General features: G+C 42.0%; 1 protein-coding gene across 1 annotated transcript in view; it reads left to right on the top strand.

Annotated features, from left to right (window-relative positions):
• BRSK2 (BR serine/threonine kinase 2) overlaps positions 1-26,310 on the top strand; it is a 313,443-nt gene that overhangs the window by 242,248 nt on the left and 44,885 nt on the right. Inside the window, 5 exon segments of the mRNA XM_064513155.1 lie at positions 7,911-7,942; positions 13,051-13,215; positions 13,938-14,035; positions 18,965-19,115; positions 23,071-23,136. Of these exon segments, the coding sequence (XP_064369225.1) occupies positions 7,911-7,942; positions 13,051-13,215; positions 13,938-14,035; positions 18,965-19,115; positions 23,071-23,136 (512 nt within the window).

Genomic DNA, 26,310 nt, shown 5'->3' with positions numbered 1-26,310 from the left:
TACTGTCACTCCTGTGCATTTCCTCCTAAAAAAGAATGAAGAGAATTGACAAAGTCTTTGGGAAGAAGCTAGCTGCCTTCTCTTTTAAAGGATGAAGGCATATTACCTTTGTTTCCCTAAGCGCATAATTCACCTTCATAAGGAAACAGTGGACTTTTGGAGTAACTCCCTCAACACGTCATCACAGCACAGCTGACACATTTGCACATTTTGGAGTCCACCTGGGTAGTCTGGTTCTCCTGGCTGACACACCAGCTTGTCAGGGACATGATACAACTGTCTGAAGGTCAAAACTGCTAGGACTGTTCTTTGAAGCTTTGCTTTTAAAAGGGTTAAGTTTTTCGTACATTTCTGACTAAAACTGTGGCTTGTCACTTCATGCCACTCGGCCTGTGTTGTATTCTGTCCTGCATATGCTCTGCATTATCCTCTGGCAGCCTTCAGAGCAGGCGTCTTCTAATCTTCGTCCCGTGGTCCAGAGTATGGGTAGGCCCACAGTGTTGAGCTCCTGGCACTCAGCACTGAAACTTTGCGTCTAAGATACAGCCCATCACTACAACAGAGGCCCTGCAAGGGTGAGCACTGTGTAGTGATTGTATCCTTCATTAACACTGGGTTAATGTTTTGGGGAATTAAAAAAAATTAGCAATTAAAATCAGTTTGGAAAGCAAGATTGCCTGCTTGTCAGTGGAGGCTTCTGCCTTTATGGGTACATTGCCCTTGTAAATCCTATTGTCAGGCACTGGTGATGATTTTATACAGATTTACTAAGCTCACAGATTCTGAGTAGGAGTATGTATAAAGAAATGTAAATTTAAAACTCCTCCTGGTTCTTCAGCCTGCTAAAATATTTATAAATAAACTCTCAGATCAGTGCTTGGCCTCTCTGCTGAGATTGCTAACAACAGCATCAGTCTGCACCAGCTGTGACAGTGCTTTTGGGATGCAGACACCTGTCTGCTAAGAAGTAAACTGAAACTCCCTTCACAACTCTCTTTACTATGTTACCTGACAGCTGCAGCTGCGTTTGTACTTCATTCATTACGAAACCAGGTCATGCTCTATTTGGTGACTTAGGTGAAAAGTTCTTCATGTTATCACGAGTATCCTTAACTATTCAGACCCAATAGACGTCATATTGCAGTACATGAGTAGCACTGATTGAAAAAAATCCTAACAAAAATGTTAGGCACAGAAAAAAGGCCCTTATTTAAAGAAAAAAGAAAAGCAGTATTCTTCCAGTTACTCTCGTATTTTCAGAAAATCCAGCAGAAGGTAGGGCTGTACCCTGAGACATGAAACAGCTTTTCCTTTTGATCAAGAAAGTCACTAAGTCTCTCTCTACCTCAGTTTCCTTTCCGTAAGGTAAATATAACTGTATTTGCTACCTCACAGAGTAGAAAGAACAAGGCCATAAGGCAACAGGGAGTAGGGGCCACAGTGGGTAGATAGATGAGACCCAGAATGAAGAGTATGGTACATTTTGCAGCTTAGTATAGACTGCAGCTCTTGTTAAGACATCCACCCCAGTGCAGAGCAGTTGAAATGTTCATATTTTTCTCTCAAAGATCCTAGTGCCAGTGGTTTGAGAGTGCCAGTGAACAGAATATCAGACACGGTATCTTCTTTAAAATGTCAAGACTTGAGTTTTGCCACAGTGCAATGCTAGCACTTTAATTTCCTAATAGTGCCTGAATGTTTTGAATTTCGTAATAAAGCAGAGAATGCACATGAGAAGAAAAAGGGTTAAGATAAATTAGGGTCACATGGCGACCTGCCCCTTTTCTTGATCAAAAAGAAACTCTTATTTCCACAGGGAGAAAGAAAACAGATTGGATAGTTATTAGCAAACAGTAACTGGTGAATTGTGAATAAGAATTTGAAGTGAGATGTATTGAAGAGTTGAAAGGTAGGAAGAAAAAGGAATAACTGTTTGTTATTAGTTGAAATCTTATTTTCATTATTTTGGAGTCTTTCAGTTTGCTGCCTGTGCTGCCTGCTGCTGTCACACTTACCTTTCTGTTCTGCTAGCGTTGCGGTTGCTTAGATTGCCAGGCAGAGGGATCGCTTTGTTTAAAGCACAGGAGCTGGGAGAATATAGTTTGTTTGGAGGAGCAATCTGAATTCTGTTTTAGCTGCCTCCTCTGAAAAAGGAGTAAATACAGGTCTATATGGAAGCCTCTAGCCTTGGCGAATATCTCACTTGAACTATTTGATATTTATACAAAGATCTGCAGGAAATTGTGGCTTGGGTACTGTATGTACAGTTTGTAGCTGTACATGCAGCTCATCATTTGTTCAATATCTTATTGGTGAATTCAGCCAAAAAATATAGTGAAATTTAAGGTCACTAGAAATTTTTTTCCTTCCTTCTCTGCTTTGTTCCTTTTTTTGGTTTGTATCTTTTCTCTTTTTCATCCAACTGCATTTCCCTCCTTGCAGTAATTGCCATTTCACAGCACACCCACATCTTCCCCAGTCCATCTGTTAAAATGATCAACAAAAACAGAGCTAGCATTCACGTTTAACTGTCATCATTCGGCTCCAGCGTTATAACTTGAGAGGGTTAATGGAGAGGAGGATGTTCAGAATTACTGTTGTTGGCCCTTTCCCGCCTTAGGAAATTGTATGCGATTCATTTATGGAAAGAGGACTTCGTTACGTCTTAATGCAGTATTGTTCAGGCTCTCCAGATACTGTGTAGCCTGAAGTGTTTAGTGGGTAATGCTTGCCCACTCTTGTTACTGGGTCCGTTTAGCTAAACATACTTTAAGTAAAAGAATCCATGTTTTCCTTGCAGTAGACACCGTGCAAAAGGGGATCGTAGCTGCCGGTCATGTTGTATGTGTTTCTGACCACCCATGTTTAGGAAACATTAAATCACACTGGTACTGGTGCAAAGACTGACTGCTGAGGTGACTGGAAGATTGGAGAGCCTGTCGGATTCTGCCTGAAAGAGCTCGGCTTTCCTAGTCTACTGAAATATCTGAGAAGGGAGGTGCTAGTTGTCCGCATATGCATTAGAGGTAATTACCAGAGAGAGAAGGTTTATTTAAGCTAAAGAAGATATTGGCACAAAAACAAATGAATATCAAATGGCCTTACAGAAAAGTAGGCTAGAAATTAGTATTATTTTAGCTGTATCAGTCAGGTTCTAGGACAGCTTTCTAGTAGGAGTAGTGTAGGGAGGGACGGGCGAACCAGTTTGAAGATAGTTTGCTAGGGTTGCGGAAGAGAGCGAGTGCTCTTGCTGCCTGCAGTACTGCAGGGTGAGGTTCCTTTAAATTTTGTGCTCTTCCGAGAGCAAACGCTTTTTTCCATGGAGGGTTCCAGTGATTCAGCATCTCTGCAGAGGAGAATTATGGTTACCGTAGGGGAATCCATTTCATTCTCAGTGGCTGTTTCCTTCTGCAGAAACACAAAGACAAGAGGGAAGGACTATGGAGCTTTTGGTCCACCTTCCTTTTAATGATGGGTGAGCTTTATCAACAGCTTGTCTGTAGAGCAAGTTTGATCAGAACAGGTATTACAGAATAAGCTATTGTTACAAAGCTATTACTGTTTCCAGTGTTGACATTTTTTTCCAGAATAAAATGACTTGTCGTCTTTGTTGGGTGTCCACACAGAGGCTAGTCTGAAATACCTATCCCTGAAAACTATCGAACTTAAACTATCCCAGATTTTCAGCATCTCCTCTCTGCTGTTTTGTTTTGTCTGTGGTCTAATGTATGCTAATGATGATGGTTTCGTTATTGCTTGGACTGCAGCATCTAAAGGATGTTTAAAAAATAATTAATAAGGGAAAACTCATCCTGCATCGTTCTTTGTTTTTCTAGACAATCTTATGGTAAGCGCATCATTTAAATTATCTCACTTCACCACCTGTACAGTGGAAGTAAATGTCCAGTAGATGTATGTAGGTGGTAAACTCTTGGCTGCCAAGGACCTTTTCTTATGGTGTGCACCTAACACAGTGACCGCTTGCCCTTGTCAAGGTCCTTAGAGACTGCTGTAGTACAGCTGCTAATACTGACGGTGATAGTGATTCTACCAGTGCTGTTTGCACTGTCAGCTTGAATTCTTTGGCCATGAAAAGCCTATATCTTGACATTATGCAGTAGATTTAAAGCTGAGGCAAGAGGATCTTCTGTTGGAAGATTTATCTAAGGTGCAGGACCATTTATTGCAAAGATGGGTCTGAGACTGTTTGCTTTCCAGATAGGGAAGTCTGGAATCTGACGTGAGCACAAGCCCAGATCCACATCCACAGATTTTGAGAAAGTTTTCCATCAGGACAGAACTTTTTAGCTTGGCAACCGCTCTGCTGAGATCAGTGCTCAGGATGTAGACAGCACTGTCTTGTTTTCCATCTGCCTGTCTATCTCCATCTGTTGTTCCCTGTCTTAGAATTCAGACATAAGCTCCTTGGGGGAGGAGACCTCTTTTTCTGATGAGCTTGTGCAGCTCTTTAGCAGAACAGGGTCTCATCTATGAGTGGGGCTCCTAAATGCTGCGTCAGGATACAAAGTTAATATGTATTGGAAGTATTTTTATATAAAACTGTGATAAAGGAATTCCCCTTCTCCTTACATTACAGCATTTTAGCTTGCAGAAACCTCTCCTATGACTCTGCACGAGCAATGGATCTGAGCATGTTTTGTTGTTTTAGAGATGGCATCATGAGACAATTGCCTGTGGTGGCTAGAGATATTAGGAAGCAGCATTTTTACAACTCCCATAAAATGGCATTAAATTTGGCAAACTCATGTGCAAACAGCAAGAACCCTCTGGGAAGGGCTGTTAAATGCCTTCGTCACTTAAATGCATTTAAACATTGTGTTTAAATGAAGGCAGGAGGAGTGAGATTAGCTCCCACTGTGGATCTCCCTCCCCTGCATTGCATAGTAAAAAGCATAAAGACTTCTCCTTGTCAAAACCAATCGCCCTCCCATAACCCTCCTGTCACTTTAATGCAGATGAAAAGCAACAAAGCATTAATTAATTACCTTTAAAAAAAGCAGTGAAGATGTTGGCAGTAGCAAGCACACTTGTAATAACATTTCAGTGCAATTACATTTGAATCAGAATAGAAGTTGATGCAGATTCAGAATAGAAATTGGTTTTGTAGAGTAGTTTTCATATCTAGGGTATCCCAGAGTACTTCGCAGCAATGATTTTGATGGGGATGGAGCTGCAAATGCGTAGGTAAACAGCAGCCATTGTGTTCTCACGTGAGACCTCGCACACATCTCTGTATGTGCATCAAAGTGCTACGGTGCTTCTCTTTCAGAAAAATGCTGTGAGGTCTTTAGCTTGAAGGAGGTTGGTTGGCAGGGATGGGCAGAAGGGATTCCTGCTTGACATCTCAGAAGGAGCCCAAAGGTCTGTGACTAGGATGAGAACTGGTGACCCTGCTTTCTTCTCCCTCTTTGAATCAGAGAATGAAGTGCTGTTGTCTGCTTCATCATGGCATTTCTGCATATCGCAGGCACAAAAGAACAGTGCAGCCCACGGAGACAGAAAATCTCTGTAGCAGAAGAAGCAAGCGTGAAAGAGGCCTGGACATTGCTTAGCTGTATCATCTGCATTCTGTCTGAAATCATTAATATCTCTAACTCTCCATTTGGTGTGTTTGAAAGCAAGAGCAGAAGTGCATCTCACAGGATGGTTTCACCAAGCAAAGGAAGTACCCTCCTTAGTGGGTCCTTGCAGCAGTGTGGACCTGATGACTAACCATGTTAAAAACCTGTCCAGTGTCAAAATAGTGTCTCCTTATGTTCTGTGGTTGTGTGTCAGCTTGCACAGCCCCTGGCCAGGAGGACCGCACCTCCAGGCTATTTGGTACATAATATGTATCTTTATCTCCTTGAGCTGAGCTTCTCAGGGGAGATGGCAGTGTGTCACCAGCACTCTACCCAGCTCTTAATAGTGCAGGGGTGAAGGGACTGGTTGACCAAGGGAAGTTTTGATAGGGGAGGCCCTGTGGCAGAGCTGAGGCCCACAGTCCTAAGGTCTGTATCAAACACTGCAACACCAAGGAATGAGCTTTCCACAGCAAGAAGACAAGGAGTTATAAAACAAACAGATGTGGCACTGGGGTCTTTTCAAGTCCAAGCACCAGAGTTGCCATGACTGGAAAGCACAAAGCATCGGGGGACCTGCATCTCACTTTTACCTGGTCATGACCACGGCTCCTGCCATGCAGAGGAGAAAAGGAACTCTATCCAGTGGCGTCAGCAGGAGGATCGACTGCTTGGTTTGCAGTCAAAGGTGTTTCAGTGCTTTATGTGCAAGCACACCCAAGCCAGCTGCAGTCTGGCTAGCTCCAGTACGGAGGGGAGTGAACCTCAGTGGCGTGGGCTTTGGTGAAAGCTGTGCTGGTCTGCCCAGGACCTTGGATGCACATGCTGGAGAGGTTTGCTGCTCCTAGCACATGGGCTAGTTAGATGACAGCTAGAGATACAAGCAGGGACTGTACCTCTGACTGTGATATTGATACAGTCTTGGTTTTCAAGGAGGCTGTTTGTCTCTCATACTTATCCCTCCAGCGTCCTGTCATGCTTTCCTAAGCTATATTCCCTTGTTTCTTTGATTTCAGGAAAAACCCTGTCTCACTTAACAAATGATCTTGTATAGAGTCTGAGCCTGAGCTATTCCAGGTTTCCCAGGCAAGGAGCTATTGTTATATAACACAGAAGCCTGTGATTCCTTGCTCTCTGTGTTGAACCCCCACTTTCTATCGCTGAGGTTTTGTTTGTCCATTCCTCTTTTTTTTTTTTTTTCTCTCACTCCCTTGTTGTCACTATTCTCAAATTGAAGGGGAAAGTAATAAGAGCAGGACAGCTGTCTCTGTTCTTGCTGACCAGTTTAATGGGGCTCTGATTTCATCTTATAGCTGGTAGCATTTGAGTTTCCTTCTCGTTCTGCCCTGCCTCTCACTCGCACGTTGCCCAACCCCACGCCTGGGGGCAGTGAGTGTGCACATTGCTCTGCACGCACAAAGGTTCTTCATAACGGGGAATAGGAGGAATGTTGTCCTGGGTATCTATGAACAGTACTTTTCTACTATGATGAAGCTTCAGATAAGCTGGATTAGAAAGGTTTTACTCTAAGGTTTGTCCTCTCTGCTGCTTAGGGTTTCTCTTAGAAAAAAGTGCATTTTTTATTCCCCTGTGCTTGCAGAAAATGTGGCCATTGTGTAACGTTCCCTGGCATCCACGTTCCATAAGCAGACAAGGCCACTATTAAACTTTGATCAGTCCTTCAGTACATGGTGAAACGCTCGCGCCTGAAACAGAAAAGGAGGAAGCAAAAGGAGTTTGCAGGCTGGTGATCAGCTGCTGGAATGATAAATGGTGCCTTATTCCACTTCATCTCTAGATTCTAATGGCAAACGTGATGCCAGTCAGGAATGGGTCCTGACGGAAGATCATATCACTCATACATATTTTATTTTGTTCATTCACATTATCCATTGGAACCTGCTGAATTTGTTTCTTTTCCTTCTCTCTCTCCCCAAAACAAAACTGGAAATGGGCTTTTGGTGTAAAGAATCAGTCATTAAGGACATATTGAAAGGAGTATTCTCTTCATTTTGGTTAGACTGTAGAGGGGAAGGGCTTAGGAAGGGAAAAACTTAATTTGCAACACACTTGCCCATGAAGCCTTCTACTTCTGCATTTTCCTGGGATTTGCTCCTGACTTGTTCCTTATGTGCTGAGTTACAGTCTTCTTTACAACAGGGTGGGGGAGGATGAGCATCCTCTTTATGCAGAATAAAGCTCCTGTCATTTGCATGGATCCAGCTCTGGACTTAACACTAACTAGAGGCAAGCCTTGAAGAAGGATGTCTTGTGATGTTACTACTTCTTTTCTACAGCACTAATTCCTTGTTTTCTTTTCCTTTGTAGCTAGAACATATTCAGAAACACATATGGTATATGTAAGTAACACTTTTTAATTAACTTTTGCATGTGTTCAGTATTGGTTGTGTTATGGTAGCTGATAGTCTAGTGATCTCTGAAGAGAGATTGGAATTAGAAAGCAGCTTTTACACAGGTGGAGGAAGGCGCAGAGGAGAGGAAGGCGTCTAGCAGTGATTTTTTACCCTCTGCTACTAAAATAATTCCATCTTTGTAAATTCAAGCCAGGAACTTTCATATACAGAAACATGTGGGTAGCAATTGTTTGAAATGAGACATTCAGTCCAGCAATTTGACGTGTTGAAAAGATACCTGCAAAAAACTAACAGCCATATTTAGTTTGCTATCCAAGGGCTACAAAGACTCCCCTGAACACCTTCTTGACAAGAAGGCTTTTCCTTGGTCCTTCGTGGCATCTTGGCTTTTCTCTGAAGTATAAACAAAAAGGATTATATTGATAAGTGAGCACCTGTGAACAAGAGACTTTGGGTCTCATAATCCCTACTCCTGCTTCTTCACAGCAAGCTAGGAGGCTGCTTCTGACTTTGTAAGCTGTTGATGTGAGAGTAGTTGTGTGACTTGATTAAAAGCAGCAGTCTCAGCAGTGAAACAGGAGGTCTATGAGAAAAGTCTGCGCCTGTCCAGTGGTTTGGGTATGAGGAAGATTGATGGCTTTCAAAAGTGACCTTTCACTTTGTGTAGTCCTAATGTAAATAAATAACATTTTTGCTTTGTACTGATGGTAACCCAATGAAATGAAGGAGAATACTCCACAGGTGTTAAAACAAGGAAGCAATGCTTTGATACATGCTTCTGGGGGTCAGCATGCCTGCAAGTTCCCTAAATGTGTGATACAGAAAGTCCTGCCTTCATAATCCTCCTGTCATTGCTCTTGGGAAGCTTTTGAGGATGATCTGACCTGATATTTAAGCCTGTCACCAGGAAAAAACTTTTGTTTTGGTTCCTCTAATTCTGCCTTATGGTACTGTTCACTTGCTGGATTCATCTGACTTAAAGGGGACCTGAGGGCATTCAACAGTTTAGTAGAATAACATGTTTTATTCTTAGTTTGCCTGAAATGGTGGTTGCACTCTGCCTGTGGCTTTTTTCATACTCTGTGCTTACCAGTTGATGTGGCACTTTTTAAAACCAAAGAAGGACTTGAGCATTGTACAAGGGGGCGACACTTTTGCTGAAAGTGTGTGTGTTGGTTTTTTTTTAAACTCTCATGGATAAATGTAAGAGAAATTAAGAGAGGGGAATTCGAATTGTAATCTCTGATATGTCCCTCCTATGTCTCACTTGAAATTCAAAAGTAAATGCTGTTTATGTTGGGCTGGACAGCTGATCCCCTTCGTTTCCTCACGGACTGAAAAGAGGCAACTTTATTGTCCCTGTGCTTTAATCAGAAGTGGAATCAGAAATAAAATCAAGTGGCACTGATCGCTTATATTATTTTTCCAACCTTCCTCAAGAGTTTCGCCTGGAAGTTTTCACCTTGCAGAGAACTGTTGTTCCAGGCTCACATGCACAATTAAGCAGATGTTATTTCATGACTTTATTCTAGCTTTAAAATTTGAAGATTTTTTTCTTTGCAGTTATGTTAGAGCATTTTCATTTACTTCTCGATGAAGATCTGGCTCTCTGATGTCTGGCACAGTAAACAGGTTTTTACCTCAATGGAAATCGCATCTGAGGGCATTCTCGTAAGAACTAACTTGAGTTTTGCAAAAGCAAATCTCTCTAGACTCCCAGTGTAGTCAATGGAGAGAGAGAAAGGCTCCTCCAGAAGTCAGTTCAGATTGCTTAAAACAAGCTTTCTGCTCAAAATAGCTTTCTAAAGGAGTCTCTTTCTCATTCTCTCTCCTTTGGCCATGGATTGACCTAAGGAGGATCCTTTGGCTAAATTTAGTCTGTGAATAACCCTGCCACCTCCAAACTCTACCACTTCCTCTGGTAATGTTCCCCAGCCTCTCTGCATTCATTTGGCCTGGATATAATGATGTTGACAAAGAAAGGAGTGGTTACAAGTGTATTGGTTGTAGGCCGTGGCTGTTTTGCTTGCATCTCTCATTTTTTCTTTATGTAACACTACTATTCTATGTCATATCTTTATTCTTTGTCGTATATAGTTTACTGACCTGAAACTTGTGCTCGGAACATGATAATTGATTTCACTTTATTCTTAAATAGATATTCAGGATCCTGTAAAACTGTGAAAAAGATGTAACTGCAGGCTAGGCAGACCGAGAAAGGTCTTGAAAGTTGAAATCATGATTCACAATCCTAAAAAAAAGAAAAATGAAATCAAACAGAAACCTTTCATCTCCATCTTCCCGTTCTTCTTGCTCTCTCACCCAGATTAATTCAGTGATATTTTAAGCCTTTTTAATTGAAATAGGTTTCTTTTCAAAATAGTTCTAGATTTTGTGCCAGATAATTTTTACCTCAAGCGCCAGTTATCATATATCAGCAAATAAACACCAGTTATTTTAATCATTTTTAATAAAGCAAGAGGGCAAATGGTATCTGCTGTTGTGATAAATACAGCACCCTGTAATACTGAGTTATTGCCCTAATTCTGAGGGTAATAAATTTACCAAAATCAGGAAAAGAATAGTGGTACTGGTTCCACCTTGCTTTGAGCTAATGTAAATGTGCATCTCAGTGAGATTCATGAGCGAATTTTGTGGAGAGATTTAAAAAGTCCAGCCTGTTCTGGAATCACCTCCATTGTATGCATCGTTCCTCACAAAAGAGGCGAGGTTTGAAAGCAGCAATTACATTCACCCAGGCCTTTAAAAAAATATACGTGATTTGCAGTATTCATCGTGTGACGTTGTTTGATGTCTGCGTGGGCGAAAATGCAACAAATTTGTCACTCTCTACCAGACTGAGGATGGAGCAGACACTATAGTCGTGCCAGTCCCAGTACGGACCCAGTGATTTTCATTTCCCGAAGCAGCGAATGCATTGCTGAATGACAAGGCGTCTCTTTACAGATTTTTCTTGTGCCTGATGAGGAAGTGTGAAAATCCCTGGCTGTGCCTGAGGTTGACCAGGTGCGGGGCATAAGGGAAAACCACTTTTCAGTGCGCAGAAGATAGCAAGCTGTGCTCTCTAGAAATGGCTCACAAGCTGATGTAAAAGAAACTTGCGGGTGATATTCTGCTATAGACTAGGGTGACTAGCAGGAAATCCAAATCTTCTGGGAATTTTCAAAAGCAATCATTTCTTTTTAATCTCTTTAATTTACCTTAAGGACCTCTGCTTGTAATATAATGGATGATTAATGAAGTCAATACCTAGTAGTATTGAACTTCAGATGATTAAAAAACAAAAATGCATGCTGCTGTCTGAAGGCCCATCCTGCAAGAATGTATTTTAATGACAAGGTCATCTTTGGCTTTAATAGTGCAAGGTTATAATCTAGTCATTGCTTATCACTTGTTGAGAGCTAAGTCCTCACGCAGTTTGAATAATAACTCGCTCTAGGAGCAGCTACACCATAAAGACAGAACATTCAAGGAATAAGGTGTTTCTCTAGTTGAACTATCACAGAACAGACATCCTGAAACTGCATTTCAACTTGCTTAAAAATAAATGGCAAGTAGCACCCAGCAGTGTTCAGTGATGAAGGTGTAACATGTAACTGCCATGACTGCAATGGCTTAGTGTTGCCATCTTACCTTGGAGGAGATAATCTGTGTTGGCTGCCTTTTTGGTACTGCTGTACTAGTTGAGGCATTGAGCTCATATGTGTGATTCTGCCGTGGGTGCTTTCTAACCTCCCCAAGAAGAATTGGGGTGCATCTGCTTTGGAGCTCCCTTTCCGATGTAGATACTTGGCCAGCTCACATCTGAGCCCAGAGCATGTTAAGCTGTGCCGGTAAGTTTGGAATTTGTGCTCACCTTGTTTCTGCTGGCATCGAAAGGAAGAGTCTAGTGCCCAAACACAGCCCCATGAACAGCAAACGGTGACGTGTGATGCAGCTGAAATGTTCCTGATTCCTGTCACCCACCATTGGAGCCTGGACCCAACAGCTGCACATTCACATCGCATAAAGAGAAGTCCTCGCCCACAGGCTGTGAAAGCCTTGAGAGGGGACACAGCATCCACTGAGAAGTAGTGAAGATTCAGGATAGGCAGCTTCTCCTACCAAAATCCCACCACCACCAAACCCACCTCTTTGGGTGCACACAGTTTACATAAGCTGCTCCCTGCCTGACTAAATAAAATCAGCAGATACTCAGGTTGCTTGCTATTTATATCAGTCAGTCAGTCATAGATATCCTGAGATCTTGAGCTGTTTTTTATAGCTAGGGCTTATAATTGCAATGAATAATCAATATTTCCTGAGTTTAGTGAATGAAATGAGATAATTATGCAGGAAGTTTGTGTTTACTACTTTTAAAAGAGTAATGTGCTCTGCCACTAATTATACATTCCTAGGTCTACCACTGACCTTGGGCAGCACACTCAGGCCCGAATTTTCAAATTTGCCTGTCTGAAGAGAAGCAGAGAGTGCCGTATTTAGGCATGTAAATAAGGGACCTCGTTTCCTGAAATATCTTTTAAAGTGTGTCAAATTGGGACCTCAGCACTGAGGTCTCCTAAACCACTTCAGAAGTTTACAAGTGAAAAATTGCTGCAAAGCCTGTTGTAATTATAATTAGCGAAACACAGTGTTGGGTTGTTCACAGTTTGTTCTTTGAAAGAGAATCATTCAGCTTGCACTTTTCAGCCTGATAGCCTGAGGTCTGGCCTGCTGATGAGGCTCTAAAACCATGTAGCGTTTTATAAATGTTTGGCATTAGGGTGCTGAACAGCTGCTTAAATTATGAGGGCACTGGTAAGTGAAGTTCCTACTGCCTTTCTGACTTAATGCAGATATTTCTCATTAAAGAACCAAATCCATAAGGTGCTGGTCACTCTCAGCCTTCGTGGCATTTTCTTCTGAAGCGAATATCTTTCTGGTTGCGAGATCTGGTCTCTCAGTGGGAATTTAACAAGCTATTTCCATCTGTTGCTGCAGGCTGTGTTTCAGAGTAAGGGTTCATTTGTGACTCACGTTTCTCTTCTTTTTTTCCCTGCCCCTTTCTCTCTCTTATGTTCTTTCCTCTGCAGAGGGGGTAAGAATGAGCCAGAACCAGAGCAACCAATCCCTCGAAAGGTGCAGATTCGTTCTCTCCCTTCCCTGGAGGATATTGATCCCGACGTGTTAGATAGCATGCACTCGTTAGGCTGCTTCCGTGACCGAAATAAACTCTTACAGGACTTGTTGTCGGAAGAGTAAGCACTTGCTCAGCCTTAATATCCGTCGGGTGTTCACGGGCTGCAATGCCTAGAAACTTGGGGAAAGGCAGTGATTGCTGTAACATGTCTCTTGCCATGAGGGACCGGTTGCAATTTCTCGCTGTCTGGCTGCTCAGGTGCCAAGGAGGTGTTGGAGGGAAGCGAGAGGTCACTGAGGGTTTCTTGTGCCCTGTGTCAGAAGGCTCACAGCCTGACCGCAGTGGGAGCATGGTGCCAGACGCGATCACTTCATGAAAAAACGGTCTATGCAGTCTGGGTGGGGAGGTGTCATTGCTGCTGTCTGTGTTGGATCTGCCTCTATTGGCAAATTTTTTATTTATTTCAAGCTTCTACTTGGGAGCTGGTCTGTTTCTGGAGGTGTTACGAGGGATGGGTAGTGGAAAGAGCACTTTGACAGCAGCTCAGGAGACCTATCTAGCTGCCATTTTGGTTCGGACATTCTGCAGACATGTTACTTAGTCTGTCCTGTGCCTCTGTTCAAGATGCATAACGTAGGAGTTGTATTTCCTTTTCTCACTAGCTGCTTGTTGGAGACAGCAAGGCTCTCAAAAGCTCTGTGGGTTATGTATCTAGCTGGCAGGCACATGAACATTTCAGCTTATTTAGAATAACTGTAACTATTTCTTTGATGAGAAGGGGTATCTGCGTGTTTTTGTTTTTTCTCTTCAAATTTAAAGGTTTTTTTCCTTTTTTTTCAGAGAGAACCAAGAAAAAATGATTTATTTTCTTCTGCTTGACCGGAAGGAGAGGTATCCCAGTCATGAAGATGAGGATCTTCCCCCTAGGAATGAAATAGGTATTACAGATATGACCTCTATTGTCATGAACTGATCTCAATTAGCTCCTCTATGCCTTCTTCTGGGGTTTGGGGGGTTTTGTTTTTGTTTTTTTTCCTGATATCCCCAAACCCTAGCATCACTGTTACCTTCCCACCAAAAGAGTATACAGCATTGGCGAGAATCCTTTTTCAGTTTAACTCAAAGATTTTATTTTCCCAGGACATGTCCGTCTCATGGTGCAGAAACATCCAAGTTGGTTTTGAACCAGAATTCTTAGAAAATGTCATGTGAACCCCTAAGCTGGCTCTGTGCAAGCCAGATTGGGTTTGGAAGCAGGGTAGTCTAGTGGCAGAATTCACTAATCTGCATGTAGCACCTTATTCCTGAAGAATTATTCAATAGTGTTTTATAAGCAGAGTATTGCTGGTGGCCAAGGACTACAGTATTCCCGACACAAGGGAAAATGCTTCCCTAAGGAGATAAGTATCTAAGAGTCTCCTGCTGTGCACAGTGACAACAGTTTAACTAATAAAATGTTAGTCACTTCTGTCAATGACCTGAAATAGTATTTTTACATAGTAGTGTTGTGATTTTTAGATCATATTATTTAAGCACTTTCAAAGCTAGAAGCAAAGTGCTCTTAATTTCACTGGAAAGGCTGGAATCGCCCAAGCCTATAAGGGAGTGGCATATTGAACTGTAAGTTTGTTATTACTCAATTGGATTATTACATTAGCCATGTTCCAGGCTCCAGGCCATATAATTTTGCAAGGAAATCTTTTGTTTGTGGAAACAGTAGGAAGTTCATAGTCAACACAGTAATTTTTTTAACTTTAGATGAAACTGCAGAGAGCATGTTAGCAGGGATCCTGATGCAGATGGGTTAATGTGCCAACTGCAGGTCCTGTGGTCAAAAGCACCTGCTCAGTGCAGCTTGTCATCTAGCACTTCACTAATCAGCTTTTGACTCGAACAGATTATCCTGAAACGCAGGAACACCCCCATCTTGTTTTAGGAATGTTTTGTGTTAAGAAAAGAAGCATGGTGCCTCTAGATTCTTCATATCCAACATGTAAGTGAATGTACAGCTATGCCCAAATACGTAATATCTCTCTCTTCCACATGATGAAGTATTTTATGTGTTGAAGTGAAGTATTGGGCTCCACTATTGTATTTTTTTTGTACATGGAGTGGAAATGTTCCCCAACAGGGAAACATTACTCTGAATATAACATTGTGCTGCACTGACACATTTTAGACTCTTTGAGCATTATTCTTGGAGTGTTTGTGAGTTGTATTTCCTCTTCCACAGGGGGTTTCCACCTCCTCTGTTCCCAGCAGTATCTCTGGGAACATGGGGCAAGGTTTAATTAAAAGCAGTCATGCTTCTGATGAATATCTCATCATTAGCCATTAGCAATGGCCTTGCATGAACAGAGAAGAGCAGAGAAAAGGTAACAGATTTAATAATAGCTGCTTGAAGAAATTCCTCAGAGTTGTGCGTTGCCTGAGCTCTTGCCAAATAAAAAGTACATGTCAATGTACCTTGTTTTTTTCTTCTTCCTTTGCGTGTTAAATCTTGGAAAGGATGGATGCGGGTTAAAATAAAGGGAGGCTCAGACTTGGCCACTTTAGGCTAGCCTGCTCTCTTCTGGTTTTTCTTTTGCATGTTTTGGTTTATATAAAGCTTTCTCGAAGGGCCAGAGGAGAGCCACCCTCACCATCTTTGGAGTCCAGTTCCATTTTCTTTTCCTGAGAACACAGAAGTTAGAAATTTATCAGTAAAATATGTGAATGTCAACTAATATCTCCTTGAGCAAAAGGCTTCTGCAGGGTGGAGGCTCTTATTAAACCAGAGAGCAAGAGATTCAGCCAAAATAGCTATATAGGATGTAGGTGCCTCGTTGAGACCCAGAAGCTGAACCTTTATTTCCCGCCTTCCAAATGAATGCCTTCATCACTGGGTTATTACCTATATGATAGTCTCTTCCTCTGTAAAAATCCTTTGGAATAGCTTAATTTTTCTTTTGTGGAATGAAGGGAAAATACATTACAAAAACTATCACAAAACTAGGTTAGGACTTTAGTTTTCCTTTTTAGTTTTACCAGAGACTCAAGAAGAGAAATGCATACATGGGGGTTTTTCCTGTTTTCACTTCCTATGCTGCTGCTGCAATATCTTCAATTGCTTTTATATGCCACCAGTTTAGTCTCTGTGGCAGGATGACTGTGTATTTAATGATTCCTCATATATCTTTGGGCTTAAGAGTGATGACAGACTCAGTGTCCTTTGGTTTCTAGGATCACCTTAGACCCCTTTAATAAATATGTACAGTACTTGCTACCATCAGCCCTGTATAGTATAGGTTAGTAGCTAGTTTTAAGAGTTCAAATAACCCCATCAGCTGCTCAACCATATTCTTCCTTACCTTCATGCAAACTCCTGGATGTATGCTCCATCAAACCTTGGTCAATTGTTGTTTAATTTATAGGTGTGTTTCACCACCTGCTCTTTTGTTTATTCCCTCTCTTAAATAGCTTAAAATACAGATTGGAAATCAATATCTTCCAGCATCTTGAGCAGCAAAGATTGATACAAAAGAATTATTTAGTATTTTAGAAATATCCTTATCCTCCCTAATTTTTCTGTTGATTCCCTTATGGTCCCTCTGGCCACCGTCCTCTCAAGCTTTCTGCTTCTGATGGCTATACAAACCACTATTATTCAAGTCTTTGGCTAATTCCTCCTTAAATTCCTTCTTAGCTCACTTTTAATGTTCACCTTATATTTGGTCTAACTCTCACTTTTGTAAGTGTCACTTGGCTAAATTTCCATTTGCTAAAGTCTTCTATTTTGAACCTGTTTGGATCACATTGCCTTTTAAAATATCTATTCATCCAATGTTTTTCTTGCCGTTTTCTTCTTTCTTGTTGAGACTCCGTTACTAACTAACCTCAATGCGGTCTGAGCTTACTGATCTCCTTTATTTTGACATTAGCTGCTTTCTTCATCTTCCTTCTCCTTCCTTCTTCTTCCTTTCTTTTTAAACTGCACCCTTTCCCATTCCTTTCTAAAGTCTGGTATCCCCCTGGGAAACTTGCGTCAACTCCCTGTTGTGGATACTGAACTTAGTTACATTCTGGTTAAGGTGTGTTACTCAGCTCTAGTCACACTTGTACCAGAAGCTGTTCTGTAGGATGGATCCTCTCTCATTCTTTGAAGTTGTTGAAGAAGTAGTAGTTTGAAGTGTCAAGAAATTATTTCTCTAAACCTTGTCTTAGCTCACTTTTAACCACTTATACGTGTGTAGCCGAAGACACCCCTTATTACTGCCTTATTGGGTGCAACTGCCTCTGGTTTTCCCTTAGCTTTATGCACCGTGCATATTTTTCCTAATCTGCAGGTAATTAGCCCATTAGTATTTTTTACTACCTTTTTATTACTGGAAATAGTCTGAAATAGAAGGAGATTTGACTGCTTTTTTCTACTTCATTTTTAACAGGAAAATTATTGCTAAGAAGAATACTTGGGTTATAGTGTAATGCAGCCAGTTGTTGTCACTAGCCTATTTGCACTTGGGCCTTCTTTGCTCATGCTCATTGTTTCAAGGATAGGCCCTGCCTAGGAGAAGCTATGCTCTAAAAACTGTGATGTAAGAGAGAGAAGAAACAAGCAAGTAGATGTAGGGGAATGGAAGAGGGCTGGTAACAAAGATAATATCATCAGACTAGGCAGTAGTGATAGAATTGTCAAATGCAATATTTTTGGTTTTACAAATCAATCCTGGCAGAGGAAGAAGCCTTAGGGCATGGGCACTGTAAGCTCATATCTAACTGCAGAGGTGGAGGATGCCTTTTCTTCAAGGTAGTTGCTCTCCACTAAAATTAAAAATGTGTTTATAAATAGAGGCAAGAACTAAATAGCCCAACTTAAGAAAATCCTTTCCTTTTCATTGTTTTGCCTTCCTCCTTTTTACTGTTTTGATACCATGAGAAATGTTAGTAGCAAAACACTCAGTAGGTCTGCATTTGGTTCTCTGTTTCACCATGGAGCTGTGTATGGTTTGGCAAGTCACCTAGGAGCACTTTCTGTAATGTGGTTTGGTACCCAAAGATTCCGATTTTCAGAGCAATTTAGGAGCTTCTCAGAACCTCAGTAAATGTTTGTCTGCACCTTTAGAAATGAGATGCCTTTAAAAATCTCATTCTTACACCTCAGTTTGCTCTCTGCAAAGTGGAAGTAACACTTCCATACTTCATAGAGATGTTACACAATAAAAAATATAAGGCACTTCAGCTCCTATAGCAGTAAAAGTTGTATGAAGACCTCTGAGATATGTTTCAGTAGCTCTCACTGGAGATTCATCTCAGGTAGACAAGAATGCTTGATTTTTTGTGTTGAAAGAAGAAAAATATATTTCAGAGTCTTTTTCATATATTCTTAAAGATGCCAAAAAGGGGCATGTATTCAAAGAAGAATGTGCATCTGAGTTTAGTGTATGCTCAAGTCCCTGCGCAACATTTAATCTAGCTACACTGGACATTGCAGGCAAGTTCTAGCAACCTGATTACCTATACAGGATCCCGGGTTGGCTTGCAGTCTGGCTAACAGCTTGGACTGTAGCCCAGGCTGTCATCTTAATATTACTGTTATCAGCCATGTGAAGTAACCTGTGCTAGCCATGCTATAATCATACCTTTATTTTACAGTGCACATACATTCAGGGCAGTAGGAGCACTCCCTCTCTCTGTAGATGGATTGCAACTTACGTCTTAATGTTTACAAATTTGGAAGAAGGGTGATACTGCAAATGTTCACCTCCATCACGAAGATACCTGTCTCTGTAGGGGAGGTGTGAGAGTGAGATTGTTGAGAAAGGGTTTAGCCAAGCTGAGTAAGGTAGGTCACAGCTGAATTCAGCTGACAGCATTTTCTTTTCATAAAGATCCCCCCAGGAAGCGTGTGGACTCCCCGATGCTGAACAGGCATGGGAAGCGGCGGCCAGAAAGGAAGTCAATGGAGGTTCTCAGTGTGACAGATGGCGGCTCCCCAGTCCCTGCTCGCAGAGCTATTGAAATGGCACAGCATGGACAGAGGTGGGTTTCTCCTTTACCCAGGAGTTGATAGTCCTGCCTGGATGGCTTTGTTACCCCCGTTTCCCCCCTTTTATGTTATACTTGCAAAAGAGCTGTGGAGCTTTTCTATTTGCACCAGCATTCATAACAACATCCAAGTACACTTGCCGTGTGATATGGCAGCCAGCAGTGCTCACCCACACAGGAGCAGAAGTCCTGCCAGGGGCTTGAGGGTTCTGTTTGCTTGCACCCATCACTCAGGAAGCCACCGCGTTCTCTAGACAAGATTCACCTCACTTTATTTTAATTGTCCAGAATTTAAGCATTCACTCTAAATTAGTTATACAGGCTTCCACTGTAGGCAATGGGGACAGACAAGGGTCTCAGATTGATACTCCCCCTGTTCCAGCAATCCTAGGTAGGATTAAATTACCCTCTGGTTGTCCTCTCTGTCTCTGTAGCCTACAGCAGGAAGCTAGATGACTATCTTGGGTTAGGTGCCTAGCTTTTAGGCACCAGAAGTTAAATGAGAATGAACCCACCCTCCATGTCTTCAGAAAAAAATGAATCTGGAAAGCCCTGTCCAGGCATCTGTGGATGTCTCTGATACGTGCTGTCAGAGCCAACATGCATCCGACCCACATTAATCACCGGATATCTGTAAAGTGTTGGATATGTATAATTTTGCCTCTTTTCTATTGGAGAAAAGTGTCAGTCGTGGTGAAACAGCAGGGGAAAATGGTGTCTTCTCAAGCCAGGTTCTGGTAGAGTAAATGAACTGTGTTCCCCATGGAAGTTGCCTCCACAGTCCTTATGACTAGCCTAAGGGGAGCACATACTTTTAGGTTTACACTTGCGTAAGTCAGTCTGTATAAAAGAACACTTCACATATATTTATGCTTCTGATGCTTTAGCTTTTGTTCCAGCTTTACGACGTGATCTTTCTTTTCTGCTGTTAAGATCTACTCTAAAAAGAGCTTGCTGTGCCCAGAAATTCCCTTTGCTGAGTGACAGCTGGATGAAGAACATGATATAATTTCATGTCGAGAGGCCCCTAGCACTGTTGAAAAATTTTGCTGGGCAACTGTGGCAGTTCTGTCGATAGTGAGGAAAAAGTGGTGATTTCCAGGAGCTGCTAGGACTTATTCCAGAGATTTGTGGCTGGTTATCCTTGAGATACAGCGCCAGAAAAAATTCTCATTGTAGTGTGGATTGGAAACCTGTCCTGTATATGTGTTTTTCTTTGATGTTTAATGAGGTCTAGGTTAAGGAGTTATTAAGGTCAGGGTGTATACTTACTGTTCCTCAGAGGCCCCTGAAGTGATGAGTGCACAACACTGAGGAACAGTTGCCCACTCCTTATTCCAGTTGCAACGTTTAATCTGGTACCTGGGAGACGTATGGGGCATGAAGTTGTCTGAGATGAGCCAGCCAGAGCTGAATCATTGCCGCCCCAAGCTGCCTGTGAGTTGCAGTACTCTGCAGCTGTTTGCAGGGAGTGTCCAGCGGGGTGGAACAAATAGGAAGCAGTGAGATGAACAAGCTGAGGTGATGATTCAGTCTTGTTCAGCCAGCCTAGAACTTACTAGATCGATCGGAAAGTTTTCCAAGAGCTGAAACCTTCCCTTCCAACTTTCAGCTTTGACTTTGGATACAAAAGGCTGAAGAAGATGCAAAGCTGTGTCTCGTTATCCAGAGCATTTCTTTTGCTTTTAAATGTCTCACTCTGTTATGCAGATGAGAAAACATTTGAAGTCAAAAGGTCTGAGGTGAGTTCAGAGGTAGAGGAGAGACATACCCAGGCTGCATATCAGTAAGGAAGGGCTTTGGGTTAAAGGAAGAAGAGAAACCTGACAGACACAAAAGAGGTGTGGGAAATGCATGCCACACAACTCTTGGAGGGCAGGACATAAAGGTGTGATTAAGGGTGGAGAAAGGCATGTAAAAATGCCATGATTGATGACGATGAGCTTGGTAGTGCTTGCTTTGGAAGGGTTAAAGGGAAGATGTTATTTTATTCCTTGTCTGAGCTTCCATTATTCATACCATTCCACATCCACAGATGACAATGGCACATTTTGTGTTGCTGGCAGCACAATCGTTTATAACGTGAACGGGGTTCATTACCAAACACCACTGCATGGGGATTGTCTGGGGACGATGCATTGCTGATGCGGCACCATCTGTCAGAACAGTCAGTAACAAAATGATAAGTGCCTTCCACCAAGAGTGAGGGATTTTTAATGACTAGTTACGTATTATTTTGCAAGAAATGACCCACTGAGAGTGGATTTTTCAGCACTGGGTCTTAGATCCCAGAGATGGATGCTTTTTTTTGTTTTGAGAATGACATTTTTGGTCTGGATAGATGACCGTTCAATGCATTTATCCCAGGGGGATTCTACAGTTCTAGGAAGACAGGGAGCTGGACCATGGAAACAGGCTTCCTATTTAGACACAAATGATTGTGTAAACATCACGAGACACACAGCCATTGCTTCTTTCTTAAGCTAGCAGAGATAGTCATCTAACCAGTGGGCAGAACACACTGGTGTGTCTTGTGGGTTAGTTGTATTGTGCCCTTTCCCAGTAGTAAACAGATGCTTGCTTACACAGATGGGATTTATGTCATTACCTCTGGTTTTATGTGTCTGTGTGATGAACTGTGCTTTTGGTAACCATGTGGGGACCCTACAAGGGTCTGGTCTTGGCTTGTGTAAGGGTTCATCTTTGCACAGAGTTTTGAAACTTGGCAGCCTTGAGCCATACAGACTGAGAAAGTACTAGGTAAAAAACATAGTCCTTCAGTGCCTTAGTTCTAGATACTGGTGGAGGAGGAGAATTCAGCAGAAAGGCTGCGTGTTGAGCTTACAAATGCCTTGAAATGCTTGTGCTGACCTCTGCAGTGCTCAATTGGGTCTTTGAATGTGCATGACAAACTTAGTATGCTCAAACACCAGCCACCCTACAACTGGTGACTATTTTTGGCTAATTCTTGTTCTCCCTGCTAATTGTCAACTAACCAGTTTCATAACTACATCTTAATTACTTCTGCCTTTGTGGTATCCACACCTCTCAGACTATCTGGTATTTCACTGAAATGTCAAAAGAGAGGTTCTGAGTGCAGTTTAACACCAGCTAATTTGTGCCTTGTGCCAATATCACACAAAATAGGAAGAATTCCATGAGAGCTTGTAGCCCTCAGGGCTACAGACACAAAATTTTTCAGCAGCTCTGTTGGGGGAGTCCAAAAAGTATTCTAAAATGGTCTCCATTATGTATTCATTTTCTTCTGGTTGTTGAAGTGGATAGTTTGCATGAAAGATCAGCCAATATTAGGAAGCAACATTCTCTGAAACAGTGAAACATAGGACAGCAAGGACAGAGAACTGCCCCGTTAAAAAGGCACAGGGAGTTTTGCTTCTGAGCTTCAGGTTTCCATTCCTAAGTTTGGAAAGAAGGACATTTCTGTATACACTGAGTATAGGGAAGGGAGTTTGGGAGTAAGTGGTAATGGATCCTACAAATTAGAAAACAAATGGGTCACCTTTACTCCAGAAGGCTCTGCGGTCTGTTTTGAACCCTTTCCCAGTTTGTTCTTAGTATTAATACCATCTGGAAAAGTCTGAGTAATGAGCACTTTGCAATTTTTACCTTCAGGCGTGTTCTGTATCCCCTGGACAATGTGACAGAGTAGATCCCCTGGGTTTTCCATTGGATAAAGGGGAGCAGGGTTTGCAGGTATATATGGGGAAGTCGCAGGCATCTCAGACCTCAGAAGCCAGGGGGAGATAATGAAGTTCAGCACTGTGTAGGCTTGAACCATAGATAGAAAATAAAAGAAAGGTGTTTCAGAGCTTTTCTTAAAAAGGGGAGGATGGGTTGGGGGGCTGGGTGTCCAGCATTGCTTCAGGTGACTCTCTTTTATATATGTCCACACTAGTAACTCTGTTTTCTCGCTTTGTTCCTGCCATAGTAAAACAATGTTCAGTAAAAGCCTGGATATCTCTGAAGCCAATCCCAAATTCAACAAAGAAGAAAGGTATAAACACTGACAATATGTTCCTCTCCTCTACCTCACTGCTGAGACCTTAAAGATGCAGTACTTACCTTCTCCGTGTGGGGACATAGAAAGAACCAGAGGGTGGGATATTTGCACCCCCACGCTACATGTATTTTTGGATAGTACCATTCATTTGAGGCTAATCTCAGTGCAGCCTGTGACTGTACCAGTGTTTCCCCCCCCCTAAAATTTCATACTACTGCTACTTCCGTTCAGTTCTGCCATGAGTAAGGATGCCCAGGATAAAAGATGTATTTGCTAGGACTGCTTCGGGAAGGATCGGAATATAAAATACTAGGAAAGTTCAGAGTGCTCCATCCCACCACGAGAAACAGTAGAACAATTGAGTCAGTGACAGCAATGGAAGGAAACTTTGGAAATCCTGTGTGACAGAGCAAAACACTAAGTGCCTGTAGGTAAGAGAGAAACTCTTTGAGACTATCCTGGCTGCACCAGAGAACACAAGAGAAAAGAATTACTGAATTATAAAGTGGTTGGAGGGTGTTTCCAATCAAGCAGCTCAAATGACGGATGGGGAAAAATAACCAAAAGAGTAACTCCTAACTGTGGACAGAGGCACAGCGGACAGCATGCACAGCATCAAGTTTAGGGAATTTAAGTGGACTTTTGTGGGTCCATGAATAAAAAAAGTTTAGATTCTTTGGGAGAGCAACTAGGATACTGTTCCGTGTGAGTCAGAATGGGGGAAGCAGTAGGTTCCTTAAAGCTCCCTAAGAACTCAGCAACCCCTTTTTCTTTCCGTTTCCCCTTTTAATAGAAGCATTTCTACTTTAAGATAAACGTGGCCTTCAAGCTTTGGGAGACTTCCAGGACGTGAGAGTAACAGCCCCTCTTTTGGCCTTTTGCAGGCTGAGACAATCCTTTGTTACTGCTGTTTAAAGTCTTAACCTGCCACAATGAAGAACAGATCCAGTGTGTGTGCAGGAGCAGAGAGAGTTCCTGACATGGTGTGTACGGCACGCTCTTTATGAGGCCAAGCTAGAAGTGAGCATTGCACTCAAACTGTTAGAAACCTCTGAAAGTCTCACAGCCATGAAGAAGTAATGATTTACTGCCAGATTATACAGTCCTTAGTGGCTGAGCTTTCCTGAACTATTACCGTAGACATGGAAGTTGCATGTTGCTTTCCCTAATTCCCCCAATAGATAAGTTCTGCTCTTGAATGCTTGGCACTTCTTGCATTAAAAGTTAGTCTGAGCCTTCTCCAAAGATTAGCTCTTCCACAGTAATTAAAAGTCAGTTTCAGTAAGAGAGGTGCTTTTGCATTTCATCTGCAACATGAGAAGGGTCTTTCAGCAGATGTTCCCAGCACCGTTCATTTTCCCTCCGTACTTCTCTAGCACCTGCTTGAGCTGCATTAGGAGCAGAGAAAATGACCCTTCAGTAACCACGGGGGAAATTCCTCAAGTACACATGGGTGTCCATGTTCCCTCTCAGCGGTGATATTTTTCAGAGCACAGGAGTAGAAGGCCAAGGGGCCTGCACAAGGATCATCCAAGGTCCCATCACTGAAGGGCCAGGCTCCTTTCTGGAGGGTCACACTCCCTGTTATCTCACCTCCCTCCCACTTCTAAGAGTTAGGTTGGAGGACCTCAGTGGCGGGAAAATGAGAGGGACTGGATTCTAGGTCTGCTCACGGCCAGATGAAAGGAAAGGAAGGGCAGTGAAGAGAACCCCAGCAAAATGGGGCCAGCTAATCATGGTGGCCATTAAATTTTTGGCCAGTGTTTAATTATCCAACTTGATGATGTCTTTTTTAAAGGAATACTGCATCTTTAAGGGTCCCTTCCCTCTAGATGCACATGGTTGTCTTAGTAGCTGAGGCCACTGTCCCTTTCTTTTTCTTTTTCTTTCTTTCTTTCTGACTTTCTCTTTCACCCCCTTTCAGTGCTTTTCTTCTTCTGTATCTGGGTTGCTGCAGCTCCGTAGTTCACTTGCTTCAGTATTGTAGGGAATGCACATGTCTGCGCTTCTGGGTCTATTGTGTCCTGGGATTGTTCATTTTCTTTAAACCTCACTTCCCTTTTCCTTTTCCCCTATTGTCAATTTGCTTTCCATTCCCTTTGTTAACCTTTCAATGCCTTCCCTGTTGGGAAAATGACTCGAAAGAAAAATGAATCAACCTTCTTACACCCTGTTCTATTTGCATCTTAATATTCTGCATGTGTGAATATGGGTGTATTTTGTGCATAAATATACACATATATTCCAATATACAATGGGTGTCAATTTGCTCTTCTCAGTTACATCACTGGAGGTAGATTTGTACTGGTACAATTGACAATAGCATTTGCCCGTATATATATATGTGGAGATATGTATATATATATATATATGTATTTGTGTATATATGAATTAGAACTTATCCAAATTTGCACTCCAGACTGAAATATAAATGGGGGTCACTCAAACACATACTATAATGCTTCTTTCCACTTCTCTGTCCATGTGTAGCACAACAGCTTTTTCTTTCTATTCTAACTATGTTTTAATTTTGACTTTTCTCAAAACTGCCTTGCGTTGCCCAGCACAGCGTTTGCAATGTTCATGTAACCAGAAGCATGGCTAGTTGCATTAAGAAGTAAACTGTGAAATCTGCTGGGCATATATTAAATTTGGCATTTCTGTTGGTGACCGTCTTGTGGAGAATGGATTTTCCTCACCCAGCCAGAGGTAACTCTGGCAGCTTGGGAGCCTGTTACTGAAACTGGAGAGAATGAGAGAGAGAGAGACAGAAAAAAAAAGCTGCATTCTAATTGAAAATAATTTGGCTTAATGTCACACCAGGGTTTTTTATTTCTAATCTCATCGTTGTTAAGGTGAAAAAATAGTGGCGCTTTCCTGAGTTTGCTTTTCTGCAGTAGGAACTTTCCCCAAGTAACTTAATAACCCAACTGTTCTTTTCTATTTTGAGTGCTTTGGTTAATAGTGAAAAATTAAGAATACTGAAGTTTTTAATTGTCCCTAGGCATCAAAGGCAACATGCCAGAGATTCATTCTGCTTTTAGAGCTGCTGTTTCAGACTCTTTTCAGCACAGCATTGGTTTAGTCTCCATTCACATTTGAAAGATTTTCTTTGCAACCTTTAAGACCCAGAGACTGAATTTATTTTAAATGAAAAATGAGATCCTG

Source organism: Dromaius novaehollandiae, chromosome 5 (assembly GCF_036370855.1).
Source record: "Dromaius novaehollandiae isolate bDroNov1 chromosome 5, bDroNov1.hap1, whole genome shotgun sequence".
NCBI classification, from domain to species: Eukaryota; Metazoa; Chordata; class Aves; order Casuariiformes; family Dromaiidae; genus Dromaius; species Dromaius novaehollandiae.
Note: the sequence above shows the minus strand (reverse complement) of the source record. Positions and strands in the feature narration are given on the sequence as shown.